General features: G+C 32.7%; 1 protein-coding gene, 1 long non-coding RNA gene and 1 pseudogene across 3 annotated transcripts; 1 reads left to right on the forward strand and 2 right to left on the reverse strand.

Annotated features, from left to right (window-relative positions):
* The first annotated feature begins 4,249 nt into the window (after positions 1-4,249).
* LOC129295123 (uncharacterized) lies at positions 4,250-6,483 on the forward strand. Of its 2 annotated transcripts, XR_008589519.1 has the most exons (4): positions 4,250-4,508; positions 4,957-5,231; positions 5,340-5,494; positions 6,045-6,483. It is a non-coding gene; the product is annotated as an uncharacterized LOC129295123 (long non-coding RNA). The 2 variants fall into 2 exon arrangements; XR_008589518.1 differs by lacking the exon at positions 5,340-5,494.
* Positions 6,484-7,189: 706 nt separating this feature from the next.
* Positions 7,190-9,663, reverse strand: LOC129295125 (protein FAR1-RELATED SEQUENCE 5-like). The gene is made up of 2 exons (XM_054933599.1): positions 9,290-9,663; positions 7,190-8,960 (listed from the first exon to the last, which is right to left on the reverse strand). Exons 1-2 carry the CDS (start codon positions 9,661-9,663, stop codon positions 7,190-7,192), a joined length of 2,145 nt encoding a protein of 714 aa, XP_054789574.1.
* Positions 9,664-12,977: 3,314 nt separating this feature from the next.
* Positions 12,978-15,140, reverse strand: LOC129295126 (receptor kinase-like protein Xa21; annotated as a pseudogene).
* Between the last annotated feature and the right edge of the window lie 1,099 nt (positions 15,141-16,239).

Here is a 16,239-nt window from a genome sequence, read left to right on the forward strand (position 1 = left end):
TGGAATCCAAACATTATCAAAATTGGTTCATTCTTCCATTAAAACCCACCACACCCATTTCTTCTTCCTCATTGCATCATTTCGGTCAGACTACGGAGAGAGAAGACAGAGAAATTGCAAGCTTCTTCCATGGATTCGCATGAGAGGTTTAGAGAGAGAGAGAAGAAAAATCAACCAAAATCAACGTTAAAACTACATTTCTACCTCAAAGTCTCTTCACAAAGGTTGGTCTTCTCATCAAGAGGAATATTTCTATGGTTTTAGTTTTTCAAGAGGATGAGTTTGGAGATGGCATAGATGGAGGAAGTAGTGAAGAAGCAAGAATAAGTTAGTGCATTGAGAAGAGATATAGAAGAGCTTCTTTTTGAATTATTTTTCATAATTTTTGTTTGAGTTTTTATGATTATGAGATGCTGCCCTATTTTTCCATAGGTAATAAGGGTTGATATTTTGATGATTAAATGATAGGAAAGGGCTTGGCAATGGTTACAAAGATGTTACTTATTAATTATTAACAAATGGTAGCTTGATTTCAAGTTTGATGTAATTTTTGGATGGCCAATTTTCAAGGAGAAATACTGCCCAATTTTTGAAAGAATTAAGCAATGATCAGTTAAGCACTTACGTTTACAAAATATGATTTAGAACCTAGCCTTGAGACATATACGTATGAAGTATGAAAATAACTTAAAGAAACCATAATTTAGGGTCTCAAAGACCCATAGTTACTGTCAAGGATGGTTCAAAGGGAAGGAGTTAGAATTGGTCCAATTTGAGTTTAAAAATGAGTTCCTTATGAAAAATTGAGTGGAAAAATGTTGGTACAAGAATTTTATGTCAAAGGAAGAATAAAGGGAAAAATTCAGATAATGAAGGTAAGAGTTGAAAAAGGAGTAAGTTGTCATTTATTGAAAATGTGATTATTGACTCAAACAATTGACATAAATATTTTATGGCAAATATTTATGGTTAATGAGTGTCATGAAAACGGAATTGGAGGTTTGGTCATGGGGGGATCAAATAAAAGCAAGGAAAACAAAGAAGAAATAGTAAAGCCAAAAGGTAGTAAACTTACCTTTCATTACATGCTTGGTATTTATGCTTGTATGATGATATGTATGATTAGTTTCTTTGATTCTATGAATCATGAATAAATGTTTGAAACTCTATTTTTAAGTGCTCCATGGTCCAATGTATGATGTATGAGCATGTAACATGTCAATAGGTTAGTTGTGAAGTCATGTAATGCAAATATATGTTATGTATGAAACTTTTGCCTTGTATGCTTGAATGTTATTGTTTACTATTGAGGTTTTCTCGAATCTCACCCTGATTGACTGACCATGTTAGGTTATAAGCCTCCAAACGAAGAGCTAGAGCAAGAAGTAAAGGCAAGTAGATTAGGAAAAATAATTTTTCCTATGGCATTACTTTGATAGAAATGAGAAATGTATAAATAATCCCATAAGCTATGTAAATTTATGATGAGGCTTTGGTACATATAAGAGATATGTGTTGATGTATGATGGCCGATTTAGAGTCCTAAACTAGCCTTGAAATCATGATTTTAATATGCATGATTGGGATTGTCTAGCTTAGGCTCTTTTCAAAGGAGAGTTATTGTTTTATTATTTAACATATAGCAACCCATATCCAATGCTCATAATAATTTTTATGATAAAACTAGACACAGAGAGATTTCTAAAAAGTCCTAAACCAGATCATTTGGGCATGTACAACTTGAGTTATGAATTTTTCAAGTTATGGCCCAGATTCTGTCAACAAAGCAGACTTGGAAAAATGAGTAAACTGTGCCATTTGGAACCAAAAAGGGTTTAAAATGTATTTTTATCACTTAAATGACTTTTATATCTTTCAAGAGAATTTTAGAGCATCCTCATATGAATTTTCTAGATTTAGTTATGAATTTTCAAAATTCAGCAAAAATTCTAGACTTACTAAATAAGCAGTAACCCGATGAATAATTTGTGAATTTTAATTTATAGATTTCGATTTCTATTTTTTCTGAACCATATCGCTCCCAATTGCATAAGAAAATTTTTAAAAATTAAGATTTGATAGTGATGGTGCTTGCTATCCTTGTTTGAGACCATACAATCAACATAAGCTTCAATTTTGGACTACAAACTATGTTTTTTAGGTTATGACAATTCTTACAAGGGATGCAAATGCTTTAAGTCCTACTAGTAAAATCTATATGTCAAGATATGTGGAATTTAATGAGTTTGATTTTCCTTTTGCACTAGGATTCATTATTTGGGTTCATTATTTAGGTTATCTTTTCAAATTTGGATTAATTATTTTTGCCAAATTTGTTACTGTTATCTTGTAAGATGTATTCAACTCATTCAAGAATTAAATTCTAAGTTCCTTCAAATAACTATGATAAAAAAAATATGAAATAAATGTTTATTGATAGTATATGGACTTGAAGTATGAGGCAAGGATTAATGGAACAGAAGATGTGATTTTGGCCTTTGCATTTCGGCTTCCGCGCGCCTTTGTTCATTCTCGGAAGCCACTTTTTTGGGTTCTTTTTTTTTCTTTTTCTTTTTCTTGTGTGTGTTAGCATTCATGGAAAATTCATAGCGCGAGAGGGATGAAGGAAGAGGTGGAGTAACTTATTAAAAATAAAATAAAATAAGGGCACTTCTATAATTGCACAGTAAAATTATTAACAATTAAAGAGCTACGAAGTTGACAATAATTTATACTCCTTCTCTTCCTATTTATAAATCACTTCCAACATTTTTACTGAAACCAAGAAAATTCTTAAATCTCATTAACTTTATTTAAAAATTTAATAAATTTTTAATTTTATCTCTGTTAAATATATCTATTAAATCTAATTACTTTCCTCGCGATAATGTTTGCTAATTAGTGATCAATACGTGGCCACTGGCAATTAGATTTCGTTTGCTTGGTGGGTCAAATTATATTCGGCAGCGGGTGCATGAATTATTGACTCCTCGGCTACCACCCTCGATTTTTAATCAATCATACTTTTTGTCGAAAACATTCACTGCTCCTTCTGCCTACTTCCATTCTCCTTCGTGAATCCACACACTTTTGCTCTCCAAGCTAATTCTTCCATCAACTTCTTTATTCCAAGAATGTAGCACGCGTTTGATTGGCCATCATTTTTATTTTTCTCATTGGTCGACTTCAATTTTATGGTAAATGTGAGTGGTCACAATTCCATTTTACCATCTGTTTAAGCCTCATAACTCATTGTGCATTCACACCTAAAGAAGGCATTGTGTTCACGCTGTGTACCTTCGTTTGTGCTTTTTCGCTAATCCCTTTGTTATGTTGGCCATCGCCACTTGGTTAATTTTCAATTTTTTTTAAGGGTTCATTGATTACTCTCTCTCGTATCAGTATCGTCCGTGTCTTCTAGATGCCTGTCCACTCTCTTAGTCCTTTTAAAATTCAAATTTTAAATTTACTCAAATATTTATCCCTGGCAACACCATCTCATCTTCTCTCAATCCTTCAATGCCCAAGAAGCAAGCCATGCTCGAGCTTTGTGATTTGCAACTCTACGTTGATGCTAATTCACTAAACAGTTTTTCTTCCTGAAAGAGATATTCTCGATTGATCGGAATCTTGCATTCATTCTTTCTCCAAGAACTCCTGCATATTGAAGGAAAATGGTAATGGTTTTGCTTTGTTTCTTTTTCAGAAGTTTATATAATCGATCAACGAAGGAGATTAATCTCGATCACTATACCCAATGTGGCTCTCCTCTATTGATGTGCTCTTCATCTCGTAATGGACAATGAAATGTTCTCTGATGATCTGTTCCAGGCCACCATTTGTCCGCTAATAATTTCTAGTCTGATTCTAGCCATGGCCGTTAGCTTGTATTACCAGTTCTGTCCGCTGCTCAAGTCTAGTTTGTTGTCCGTCCCTCATTCGTGTCCTGCAAGTGCACTTTGAATGCAATCTTAACCAACAATGTTGCTACATTGTACAAATGGTTTACTAAGGTTTGTAGCTTTACCCCTGTTTCTAAGTATTTTTAGCGTTCTCATTCGGTGCTCATCAGAGTGATGAGCACCAAGAGCTCAGCGGACAAAACGGTGAGTTTCAATAAGTGGAAAGATTTAAGCCGCTGATTTTTACATAATCTCAACCGTCCTTTTATAATTAATATTTAATATTCTTTTTAATTTTTTATTCCTCTTGCTCCCCAAATCATTTGCATTTCGGACTCAAGATTTCGCACCGCACGTATTCCTCTTCCTCCCCAAATCGTTTCCGTTCAGATCGCTCGCCCCAGGCTTCTTCCTCCCAAAATCAAAATCATTCAAAGCGCGCGCACCAGGCTTTTTCCTCCCCAACTTGAAAGCTTTCAGGGCATTTGCACCAGACCTGCGACAGCACCAGCAGGACAGCAAAGAGCGTTCAGACCAGAGACTTGCAGTGGTAGCATCGGCAAGACGGTAACCCTCCGTGATTTGCGAATTTTGAAGGTTGAAGAGGTTTGATCATACATAAGGCTTACTTAACTTAGAATACGCATATTCAACTCTCAGCATCTATGTTCATACACATATTCAATTTATTAGTTCCTTTAATTGACAACATGAAGTGAACAAGCCCAGATGCAATTTCCCAATTGGAGAATGGAAATTGAAGATTGTAGGGAATGTTTTTTTAGATCCTTTTCTAAGTTTTTTAATCTAGCAACTATGTTTTCGAGTAATCTTTTTCCCCCTCCAAAAAGAAAAAAATATGATTTATGCTATTGTGATTTTTGTTAATTCTACAAAATTCTGTGATTGTAAGAATATAATGAACATGTTGATTTTCAATTTATAACATGTTAATTCTATAACATGTAGCATACTTTGTGTGATCTTAATACAGTCTTACTTGCCTTTGTGCTCATTGGATGGTTGCAATTCTGGTGTTGATGAATACATGCAGTGGCTAATGTGTTGTTCTTGGAATCACTAGTTGGAGTGGGCTTTTCCTACTTAAACACTTCGTCTGATTATGATCAAGCAGGAGATAAGTTTACAGCAAAAGATGCCTATGTGTTCCTCATCAATTGGCTTGAGAGATTTCCACAATACAAATTCAGAGATTTCTTGATCATTGGAGAGAGCTACGCTGGTCATTATCTGCCTCAACTTGCTTACACCATTTTGGTCCAAAATATTTTCTCTGGACAAACCATTATCAACCTTAAAGGCATTGCTGTACGTCCATCCTTTAACAACAATGCCCTTTAATTTGCTTGCTGCAACACACTTAATTACTATGAAATTTTATATAATTTGACATATTTTTGATGAAATCTCAAATAGGGAATGCTTGGATTGATGATGAAACAAGTTCAGAGGGAATATTCAATTACTTATGGACTTATGCTCTAAGCTCATATGAAACCCATTCAATTATTGATAATATAAGTTTTCCTGGTTCACCTGACACCTCACTCATAAATGGTCCACCTGGTTTTGTAAGTCTTCCTGTAGTCATTTTGTTAGCAATATCTTCTCAATCTGATGAGACTGTCTTTTCAATTAATGTATTGATAATTTCGGCTGTACAATTATGATCCATGCTCTAATTACTACATGGAAGCCTATATGAATAACCCAGACGTCCAGCTAGCTCTCCATGCTCTTCCCACAAACTGGACTCATTGCAAGTATAATAATATAACATGTTGACATGGATGCACAAAAATCTGTTCCAATCCTCCTTGATTTTGCTCTTCCCAACTCATGTTAAATGAAGGAGTTTGGTAACTTTTATCAATGATGTACCTATTGGTTGTTGTGCGGCATTACAAGACAATAGATCTATAGTTAATTAGGCTTTACCTTTTGTAAGCTTTTAAGCCTTTGGCTTGCTATTTTTGCTCCAAAAAAAAAAATAAAGATTAAAGAGTTTGGTCTTTAGAACCTTAATAAGGCATCTATCCATGTAATCAATTAAAACTCTTAGCATTTGTAGATATGTCGACTGAATATAGTTCTTACCCTTAGTAAATATTTCATTTACAGGAACAATAGACTGACAAAAACAAAAGGAAGGCTGAATGGACATTTACAAACATAGATTGACAAAAAACAAGAGGAAGGCTGAAAGCTGTCTAATGATGGATGGAGATTAATTTGCTACTAAATGCTGGTAGGGGCAGATGATTGTTGTCCAATAAAGCAAAGCAAGTGCCATCCAACAAAAAGAATCATACTATGAAGTCATGTGCTCCAAAAGAGGAGATGGGGATATACCATAATGTCCAAGAAAATTGTGTAATGCTTGTGAATCCAAAAAAATGGCCAGCAACCTATCTTGCATCTATTTTAATGTCCTGTATGAAGAAGAAATTGTAGCTAGTTAGGTTTATGTAATGTGATGTCCATATGTGATAAGACAATCTATGTATACAAGTAGCAAATGTACAAAAACTTTGAAATGAATGAAAGATTATTCCATCTACTCTTCTAGTGTATACCTTGTGAATAATTTGCTGCTATAATCTCTATGGCTTCAAGAGATGGGATTGCATTTTCTTCAGGCTCCTAAATTCCAAATGATAATGGTTGTGAGTTGATGATATGATAACTGTACATAATTATTAGTATTAACTTATTTACTGTCAACAAGCTTGTAAATGACAATAGTTCGGATGTAGATGGTGCAAAAACATATTGAGTTGAAGGTGCTAAGTATGGAAATGTTGATTCTTGAGTCTGTATAAGTTCTGCTGGAATGGTTACAGCTTGTGTCTTTGTAAATTTGTTTTTTGAATCTTTTCTTCTTTTCTTATAGAATGGAGCCTCTTGATTCCCTACGCAAGAAAAATATAAAATTAGTAACAAATTTTTGTATTAAATGCAATTTAAATAAAAAACTCAATACCTCTTGGTCTTTTATAAGTCGTCTTCTGATCATTAAATTTTTTTCCTCCTAAGGTTTATAACGTCGCTTTCTTTTTCTTCCTTCTCTCTTTTTGAACCCTTTAGGCATATTTTCAAAGTCTATGACTGGTGATCTACTTGGCTCATGAGTAGCATCTTCATTACTATCTGAAATTTCTTTTTTCCAATTCAATGATGCATCTCTAAACATGCTCAAAACTTTCAACATTCTTGGCTGCCTTTTTTGCCAATCTTCCCATTTTATGCATTAATTGTCTATACCTTTATGTGATTTCAAGCCTTGGGTCTACTTGTATCTCACTCCCTCCAATATCATATACAACATCACTCCTTGCTTCTCTAGTCCATCTCTTGATAATGTATTGCTTGGGCATAATTCTCACATCCTTCGACTCGTATACTTTCAATGCATGACAACATAATATCCCAGTAGTCTCAAACATCCGACAAGTGCAACAAATTTCATATGTCTCAGGTTTAAACTCAACTCTCCATTCTCCTTCTTCATCAATCATATGAGCAGTGTATACATACGATGGTCCTTCCTCATCACGATTAGACAACATCACAGAGAATTGGAGATCCCATTGTGCTTGGAACATGTCAAAGGCATCGGGGGTATAAGTTAGCACAAGTTGGCGCAATATAGGTGCACTTTGATTAACCATCCTCAGTATTTGTTGTCGAGAATCAAACTCAAGCTTCAATTCCTTGTCTCGCTTCTCTGCAACAACTTTGTCAAAAGTGGTAAAGAATTCATTTATAGCTAAGCCCGGTGTTGTGCATCTCTTTACATCAGCATTCACACTTTCACTAAGCTGTGTACTTCTCATACCTAGAGTACGATGATTTTTTACAGAGCACCAAGCCCATTTCTCTTTAATCTTATACATGGATATCAACCATGTATTCTCATGGACATCATAAGAAGAGATTAATTGGCTCCATGCGTCTTCAAACTTGTCTTCTTCTGAAATTTTAGACATGCATTTACAGAAATCAGTTAAAAAATGTGATCCATCTTTCATTAAATTTCCCAAGTATTTGATGCCATTTTGCCTTAAATGCCAAGTACACAGACAATGCTTTGTGTCAGGAAGAATTTCACTTAAAGCTCTTGCCATAGCTTGATCTTGATCTGTAAACACAGTTTCAGGCTTCTTTTGCATATGAGCATCTAAGAAAGTTTCTAATAGCCACTTGAAAGACATAGTGGTCTCATCATACAATAATGCTACTCTAAAAATGACTGCACTTCTATAATGATTAAAGCCAGAAAAGATTGCAAGAGGTCGATGATCACAATTTGTGCAATATGTTGTGTCTAGAGATACGACCTCACCAAAAAGTGCATAGTCTATTAGCATTCCAGCATCTGCCCAAAACACATTGGTGATTTGTTCTTCTGTGTCCACCTGATATTTATGGTAGAATGCAGGATTTGCTGCAAGTTGTTTTTGAAAATATTCAAATAGACACCTTACCTCTCCATACTTCATACTTCTTTGCTTTTCTTTTTGCAAATAGTTTTGCATATCTACTCGAGTATATCCAAGACTTGATTTACCTCTAGCATATGTACTCATTAAGTCAAACGTAGCTTTTTGTTGGAGCCCAGACTTTCTTGCCAAATCAATCCCATAAGCATCAACTTCTGATAAATTTCTTTGAGAGGCTAAGAAGTGCCTTGTTGCTGGTGTGTGCAAGGGATGATTATGCTCTTCATCAAATTTAGTGATTTTATACTTTTGATCAATAAAAGACACTATCATTCTTGCCTTACAGTTAGTCCTTGTCTCTGCCCGATACTTGGAAGAATATGTCTCCTTTTTACCTTCTTTCCGACAACCTTCCTTACAACATACATATCGATATGTAATAAGTGAACCATCTTTTCTGCTATTTGTACCATTATACTTTCTAGGTTCAAACCCAGTGTTTTTAGCATATTCTTGCCAAAATTCCCATGCCTCTTCCCAACTTCCAAACTCCCTTCCTATTTTGGGTTTCAATTCATCCTCCATCATAAAGTCCCTATACAAAATAAAATCAACTCTATTTAAATTATATCAAATATTCAATTTTTTAAGAAAAATTCATAAAACATAAAATTATAATCTCAACTTTTTTAATTAACTCCGTTCATCTTATATACATGTGTGTGAAATATCAAGTTTTATACATGCGTGTGTCCATATATATAGCAATGTCAACGTGTATATTTATATACATACATGCATATTGCTAGCGTGTATATATACACATTCACTGCAGGTTTTAACTGTGTTTTTTTGATAAAGTTTCAGCTTTTCAATGGGTGTTTGTGTATCATATAGCTAGTGTATTAGTTTTATTGTACCCACCGTCTTTGTCCTTCCTTCTCTTGTTGAGGTTGCAGCGATCCATTTCTTCCTTCCTCCTCTTCTCTAGCTTGCATCAATCCTTCTATTCCTTCTTCCTCCTCTATTTCGATGCAATTTCTTTCATCATCTTGCCCTGTTTCAATGCAGTTTCTTCCATTTTCTTGCTCTGTTTTTGTGTTTTGGATTGTGTTGTCCATCTCTGTTCGTCTCTGAAGTTTCACGGGAAAATTTGGAGAAAGGAAACAAAATCCCACCCAACCGATGGAAGAAAGAATTCTGGATGATCGAACGGTAATCATTAATCTATACCAACAGTTAGGATCTTTCCACTTATTGAAACTCACCATTTTGTCCGCTGAGCTCTCGGTGCTCATCACTCTGATGAGCTGATGAGCACCGAATGAGAACACATATTTTTATTATTATTTCTATCTCATTTTAATTGTATTTTTATATGTTTTATAGTTTACGTAAAACAATTAAGCCATATTACTTTGCATCTTTGAAACGTAATGGGTCCATTTATTCATTGTTTTGGGGAAAAAGTTAAGAACAATCAAAGCAACTGTGACTGCCATTCTTCAGCGTGCAGTGCCCATTTTCATAAATATGAGCCCCACTTTCTGATTTATAAGTTTGTTTCTATACTATTTTCTGATTTCTAATCTCAAGCGTTAAAAGATTCAATGAAACCACCAACAAATGGCAATCAATATGCTTCTTTTGGGTACAAATCTGTTATGGGTGACTGTAACATTCTGAATTTTAGACTTAGAAGCTCAAGAATATGCCAAGATTCAGTAAGCTACTAAGCCCAAGTAATCAAAAGTCCTTAAAGTGACTTGAAAAAAAGAATGATTCTTAAGGACCACATGATAAATTTAAAGTCTTTCTTGGGCAAAAGCGTAATATTTTTACAGACTTCAAGGAAGTGTTCGGAACTAAAAAATTAGCAAGTTGAAGTCCAAAAATATCTAGGATAGGCTAAAAAGAAATAAATAAGGTCCAAGAGGGCAATAAAGATATCTAAGATTAGTCTTGAAAAATAATCAATAAAGTTGCTGGATTAAATAGAAGTGGTGTTATTTGACAACTTTATCCTTATGTCCTAAGTCTTCTAGAGAAGAATTACAGTTAGATTCTACGGATCATAGTAGATCCAAAAAGGGCTCAATGAGATCGCAGTTAGATCTCAAGTTCGCGAGTAGATCTCATGGTCATAATAGACTTGGCAAAAAGTTACTGAGCCACATCATATGCGACAGTTCTCTAGGAAGACGATGGTCTAGGATGAGTTTAAAATACCAAGACCTCTTAAATTTGGCTAACTATTACAAAGAGAGTATCTTTGATTTTTTTTTTTCTTAGATAGCTCAACTGCTAACTAGGCTAAGAAAGGAAAGAGAAGAAAAACAAGCAAGAGTAATAGCTTATCCAAAGCCAAATAGTAACTATTAATGTTCAAAGTTAATTATATGTAATTAAATATAATGAGAGAATAAATAAGTACCTTGATTTAAAAATAAACAAGAGTGAAGGTTAACCTTGTAATATCACGCTCAATTGAGGTTAAAGTGTAATTTTTAAGAGTTTTGGGTCTTTAAGTGTAATTACAAAAAATAACCCTAAATATAATTTTCCTAATATGGTCGTTAACCTAAACCTAGATCTTTCCAAATGTAATTCTAAAGTTGAGTTTGAGAGTTACCTTATATAGTAGTAAATTAAAAGATAGAGGAGTCAATTTTTTTGTTGAAGGCTTCAACCAAAAAAACCGCCAAATCATAAAGAACAATGCTACGACAATGGTGTGGCCCGAACTACAAAGGAGTTAAATGAAGACTTTCTAATGTGATTGAGCTCATGAATGGGTGTGGCGGCAATCGAAACTATAGGAGCGGAAAGTTATAAGGTTAGGGTTTTCTATTAATTATTTTTAATATATACATAAATATTGATAAAATCTATTTTATTGTTGATTCTTTTTTAATTTTTAACCTATTTCAAGATTATTACATTGACATATATGAAATCCTATCAGTTGCGGGATGAATATCTAAAAGATTTGATAAGATGATTTTATAGCATTTCAAATTTGAATCTTTTTAATTCTACTTTATTATAATTATATTTAACTTTACTCCTATTAATTTTATTATATTTTACTATAATTTAATTTAAATCTTTTTTAAGTTGGGTTATCACAATAAATTTTTTATTTATCATTTTCTTTTACTTTGCATTTTGCCATGAGTAATACTGAGTGACCATAGGCAATTAGGCATTAATGTCACTTGCATATTTGCGGATAGGTTGAAAAGGGAGTAATATTTCCCATCTTCTATTTCAGGATGACATCCTTTTCTTATTACTCACAAATATCTCTTTATTGGACGTAATTTGTTTGGGGTATGGTCGCCAATAAGACACTAAATACAAGCATTTCTGCCAGTGAAGATTTAAATCTTAGTTTGTCATGCTATGAAAAACTAGCTCGATCCTTTTGTTAGACCCAAGCCTATTGGTATGACCTCCTTTTTTGGAAAAGTTTCTCCTATCAACTTCAGTGTGTTATGGAATGTCAAAGAATGCACGTAGGTTGGCATCTATACTAAGCCTCTTGGTGTTGCACCTTTCAATGTTTTATATAATGTATATGAGTTTTTGAACATAAAGGAGCAATAATTAATTTCTTATTATATCGAGAGGTTTGATATTGCTCCTTTACTTATTAGTACTTTTTTTTTCATACATCAAATTTGTAGTTATTTCAACATTCTTTACCATTATTTTAAGATAAGAAAAAATATATTTGAGTTTCATACTTTTTTTTGTTCTTTTTTACTGATTTATTTTATTTGTCCAAGTTGGGTATGCATGACATACATTCTCCAGCTTGCAGAGAGTAGCATAGACTGAAATTATATGACATTATTCTTTATAAGCTGATATTATTTGATATTATTCTTCCATTGTATATATTTTAATTATCGTACAGATTTTTTTTTTTAATTACATACATATCCTGTGTAAATACTCTTCCATATTGGAATATTTGAATTAATGTGCAATTTATTTTAAAGACATACAAAGATATTGATTTTTTTTTCAAAAAACTTCTCAACAGTTTGATTGAATGATAAAGTACTGATTCTTTTTTATTAAAAATAAAAAAATTGGAAAACCAAAGTGAAAGTTTAAATGATAGTATCTAATGGATCACTCGATTCATAATTGAGAAAATCAAGCAGATATATAAACAAAATAAATTGTTAATATGTTCTTCTTTAAGCATCTTCTATTGAGCTAATGATAGCAACTTTAGTTATTCAAGTTCTTCTCACAAGATATTTCTAATACATAATTATTTAGAGAATAATAGAGGAGAAAAAGAAAATTGCAGTGCTCATTTCGATTTATTTAGAAAACCGTTTCTTCCCAAATCAAATAACTAATGAAAAATAAGAGTGGAATTTTGGTTCTTATTATTGGAAAACAAAATGCTAAAAAGTAAAAAAAAAAACAACATGAAGAAATCCAAAACCCATATAATCAAGTAAGAAAATTTCAAATTTCACATCATATATTATTACAACACACATCACTCCATTTTATAAGAGTACATATTCCCAAGAAAATTAAAAAAAATGTTAAAGGAATAGTAGCTAAAATTTGTTTTAACAATTATTCAACTTGAAGTGCCTCTAACATTTTCCATAAATATAACCTTGATTTTTTTTAATGACACCACAACATCAGCCATTGAAAGTCGTGCCTCAGGTAAGTCATGGCAACAATTCAATGCTAGCTCAAAAACTGATGACATATAAGGTGATAAATTACCAATATTTTGATTTTCTTTGAGAGGCAAATTGGCATCTAGAATATTGGTGATTGAATGTGGTGTTGATTTGCTAACCCAATGCTTTAAACTTAATCCTTCAACAAACATCTCATCTGTTGGCTTCTTCCTTGTAAACATTTCCATTAGTAAAATACCATAACTATACACATCTCCTTTGATAGAAACAACTCCTTCCAATCCATACTCTATTGAATAGTTAACAAACGAATATTTAGTAATAAAATAATCTAAAATTTTAGAAAGCATAACAAACAAAAGAGCATATAAATAAGTCCAAAAAATATTATTATACCATTACCTGGTGCCATATAGCCAATTGTAGCCAAAGTGTTGGTATAAATTTCTAGTTGTCCTTCACCAAACATTCTAGCAATACCAAAATCACTAAGATGAGCCACCATATCTTCATCTAATAAAACATTGCTTGGTTTCAAATCACAGTGAACAACTAGTGTAGAAGAACTATGGTGAAGGTATTCCAAAGCAGCAGCCACATCAATCATTATGTTCAACCTTTGCAAGACATTTAAACAATAGTTATGAGAGTATAACCATTTGTTAAGACTCCCATTTGCCATGAATTCCATAATTAGAGATTTGAAATGATCATTTGAACAACAATTGATGATCTTAATGAGATTACGATGGCGTAAATTGCACATGGCAACACACTCAATATCAAAACTTCTTAATGCGTCTTCCATTTCTAACTTAAATACTTTTACAGCAACTATTTTTGAGTTTGGAAGAGTTGCTTTGCATACTCATCCAAAATTTCCAGAGCCAAGAAGGTTACTCTCATCAAATCCATTTGTTCCCTGCCAAAGCTCATAATAGGATATCCTAGTTGGTATCTCAAAATTTATTAAATCCTTGTTGGTTGAATCATTAATATGATCTCGCTTACACTTTAAAAAGACAATGCCTAAAACAACCAAAATGACAAACATGCATACGATAGGCAATGAGCACTTTATCAATAGCTTCACTTTATTTGATATGCTCCTGTGTTCTTTCCTACATGGGTGAACTTGTAATAGGGACTTCCCACAAAGATCATTATTCATCATAAAAGATTCAGCAGTGAAATTCTGAAAAGGCCCCCCACTTGGAATTTCTCCATGCAATAAATTATAAGAAAGATTAATATGTTGAAGATAGACTAATAACTCTAAGGATTTTGGAATCACACCAGACAAATAATTATGAGAAAGATCCATGGACTCCAAACTTATCATGCCACCAACCGATTCAGGAATATGTCCTTGTAATTTGTTTTTGGACAATGATAGCGTTATCAAAGTTTGCAAGCCACCCATAGCTGTAGGGATGCTTCCTGAAATTTGATTTTGTGACAAGTTCAATAATATGATTGTTCTTAAGTTTGATACCTCTAGCGAAATTGTCCCACTTAGTGCATTGGAGGACATGTCTATTGCCAAGATATCTTTGAGACTCCAAAGGGAAGAGGGTATATGAGAAATCAATTTGTTAGAGCTCAAATCCAACTTCCGCAAAGAAGTATTCCCGAGGCATCCTGGAACCACTCCCGAAAACATGTTGTTGGCAAGATACAACTCACTTAGACTTTTGAGTTGGCAAAGTTCTTCTATAATGGACCCTTGCAATCTATTGTTGCTGAGACTTAAGTACTGGAGGCTATGTAATTTGTTAATTGTATGAGGAATCAACCCATTCAAATCATTGCCATCCATAGATAATGTCATCAAGTTTGATAGATTTCCGAATGTATTGGGTATAGGTTCATTAAATTTATTCGATGACAAACCTAACAAAGTGAGCTTAGATGCATTTGATATGCTATTTGGAATTTGTCCAAATAGTTCATTCTCCACTAGCGATAATTCTTTCAAGTTAGGAAGGCTAGTTCCTAAATATGATGGGAGAAGGCTGGAGAGGGAATTAGAGTCAAGGCTTAAGCTTGTCAATGTTGAAATATTGAATATATTGAAAGGAATTGGTCCACTCAATTGTTTATTCCAAAAGATAACATTTCAAGTTAACAAGATTGCCCATTTCCTTGGGTATCAAACCTGGAAACGCAGAAAAAGACTACACATGTTAGTAATCTAAAAACTTAAATATTTGTGTTAGGCTAATTAATCTTGCATAATTAAGTAAGTTTTTATATAAAAAATTAGGCAAATCATAAACTATCTTTGAGATGCCATGGTTATATAAGAATTATTTTAAATTGAAGTTTTTATGTTGTAATTTTTGAATAATTATTTAATAGGAAATCAATGATTTTGTGAAATAAAACAAAAACTATTGAAAATTTTGAAAACGAAAATTAAGCGGGGAAAAGATGTACTCTTTAATAAAGGGGGAAAATATAGATTTTAAGTTAATAAGAGAAAGATAAAATCCTTTCAATATTGACACACTTGGAAATGGGGAAAAAAGATAGGTAACAACATTTTCTTTTCAATGGTGCTTGCATAATATAATATATATATATTTGGCAAAGAAAAACATACATATGTCGTGTACTGAGAAATTCCTATAGACCTGGTGTACCATGTTATCTAGGATCCATCCAAAAAAATTGTACTAATTTGATCAAATAAAATATTATATTTCATTATTTTCAATGACTCTAATTATTTTAATTAGAAAATGACTTTAATTTTATAATAGAATGTGTATTTAATTTCTTTCTCTTTTCCCTCTTCTGCTATCATTAATATCAGAAATAATTTATATTTAATATCATCTAAATATTATATTTTTATTGGATAGATCATGAATGATGTGAAACATTAAGTCTATCTAAGAATTTCTCATGTAGTATAACGTAAAAAACTATACGTATCTTAGTAATCCAAAAACTTAAATATTTGTGTTATGCAATTAATCTTGCACAAATATTAGTTCTTAAAAATCTTAAAATAAAAAGTAGAGAAATCATAAACTATTTGTAGATGCTATGGTTATGGAGGATTTATTTTAAAATTAAAGTTTCTTATGTTGTAATTGTTCAATAATTATTGAATAGGAAATTAATCAATTCGTAAAAGAAAACAGAAAATTTTGAAAAAAAATAAAAAATTAAATAGGAGAG

Source organism: Prosopis cineraria, unplaced genomic scaffold (assembly GCF_029017545.1).
Source record: "Prosopis cineraria cultivar Desert tree isolate PC_DT_omini unplaced genomic scaffold, ASM2901754v1 PC51, whole genome shotgun sequence".
Lineage (NCBI taxonomy): Eukaryota > Viridiplantae > Streptophyta > Magnoliopsida > Fabales > Fabaceae > Prosopis > Prosopis cineraria.

Coding starts and splice junctions, on each gene's coding strand:
- LOC129295125 (XM_054933599.1), bottom strand. CDS start 9,663: ATGAGCACCGAGAGCTCAGCGGACAAAATGGTGAGTTTCAATAAGTGG. Junction 8,961..9,289: donor GAGAAGGAAGGACAAAGACG/GTGGGTACAATA, acceptor TATTTTGTATAG/GGACTTTATGATGGAGGATG.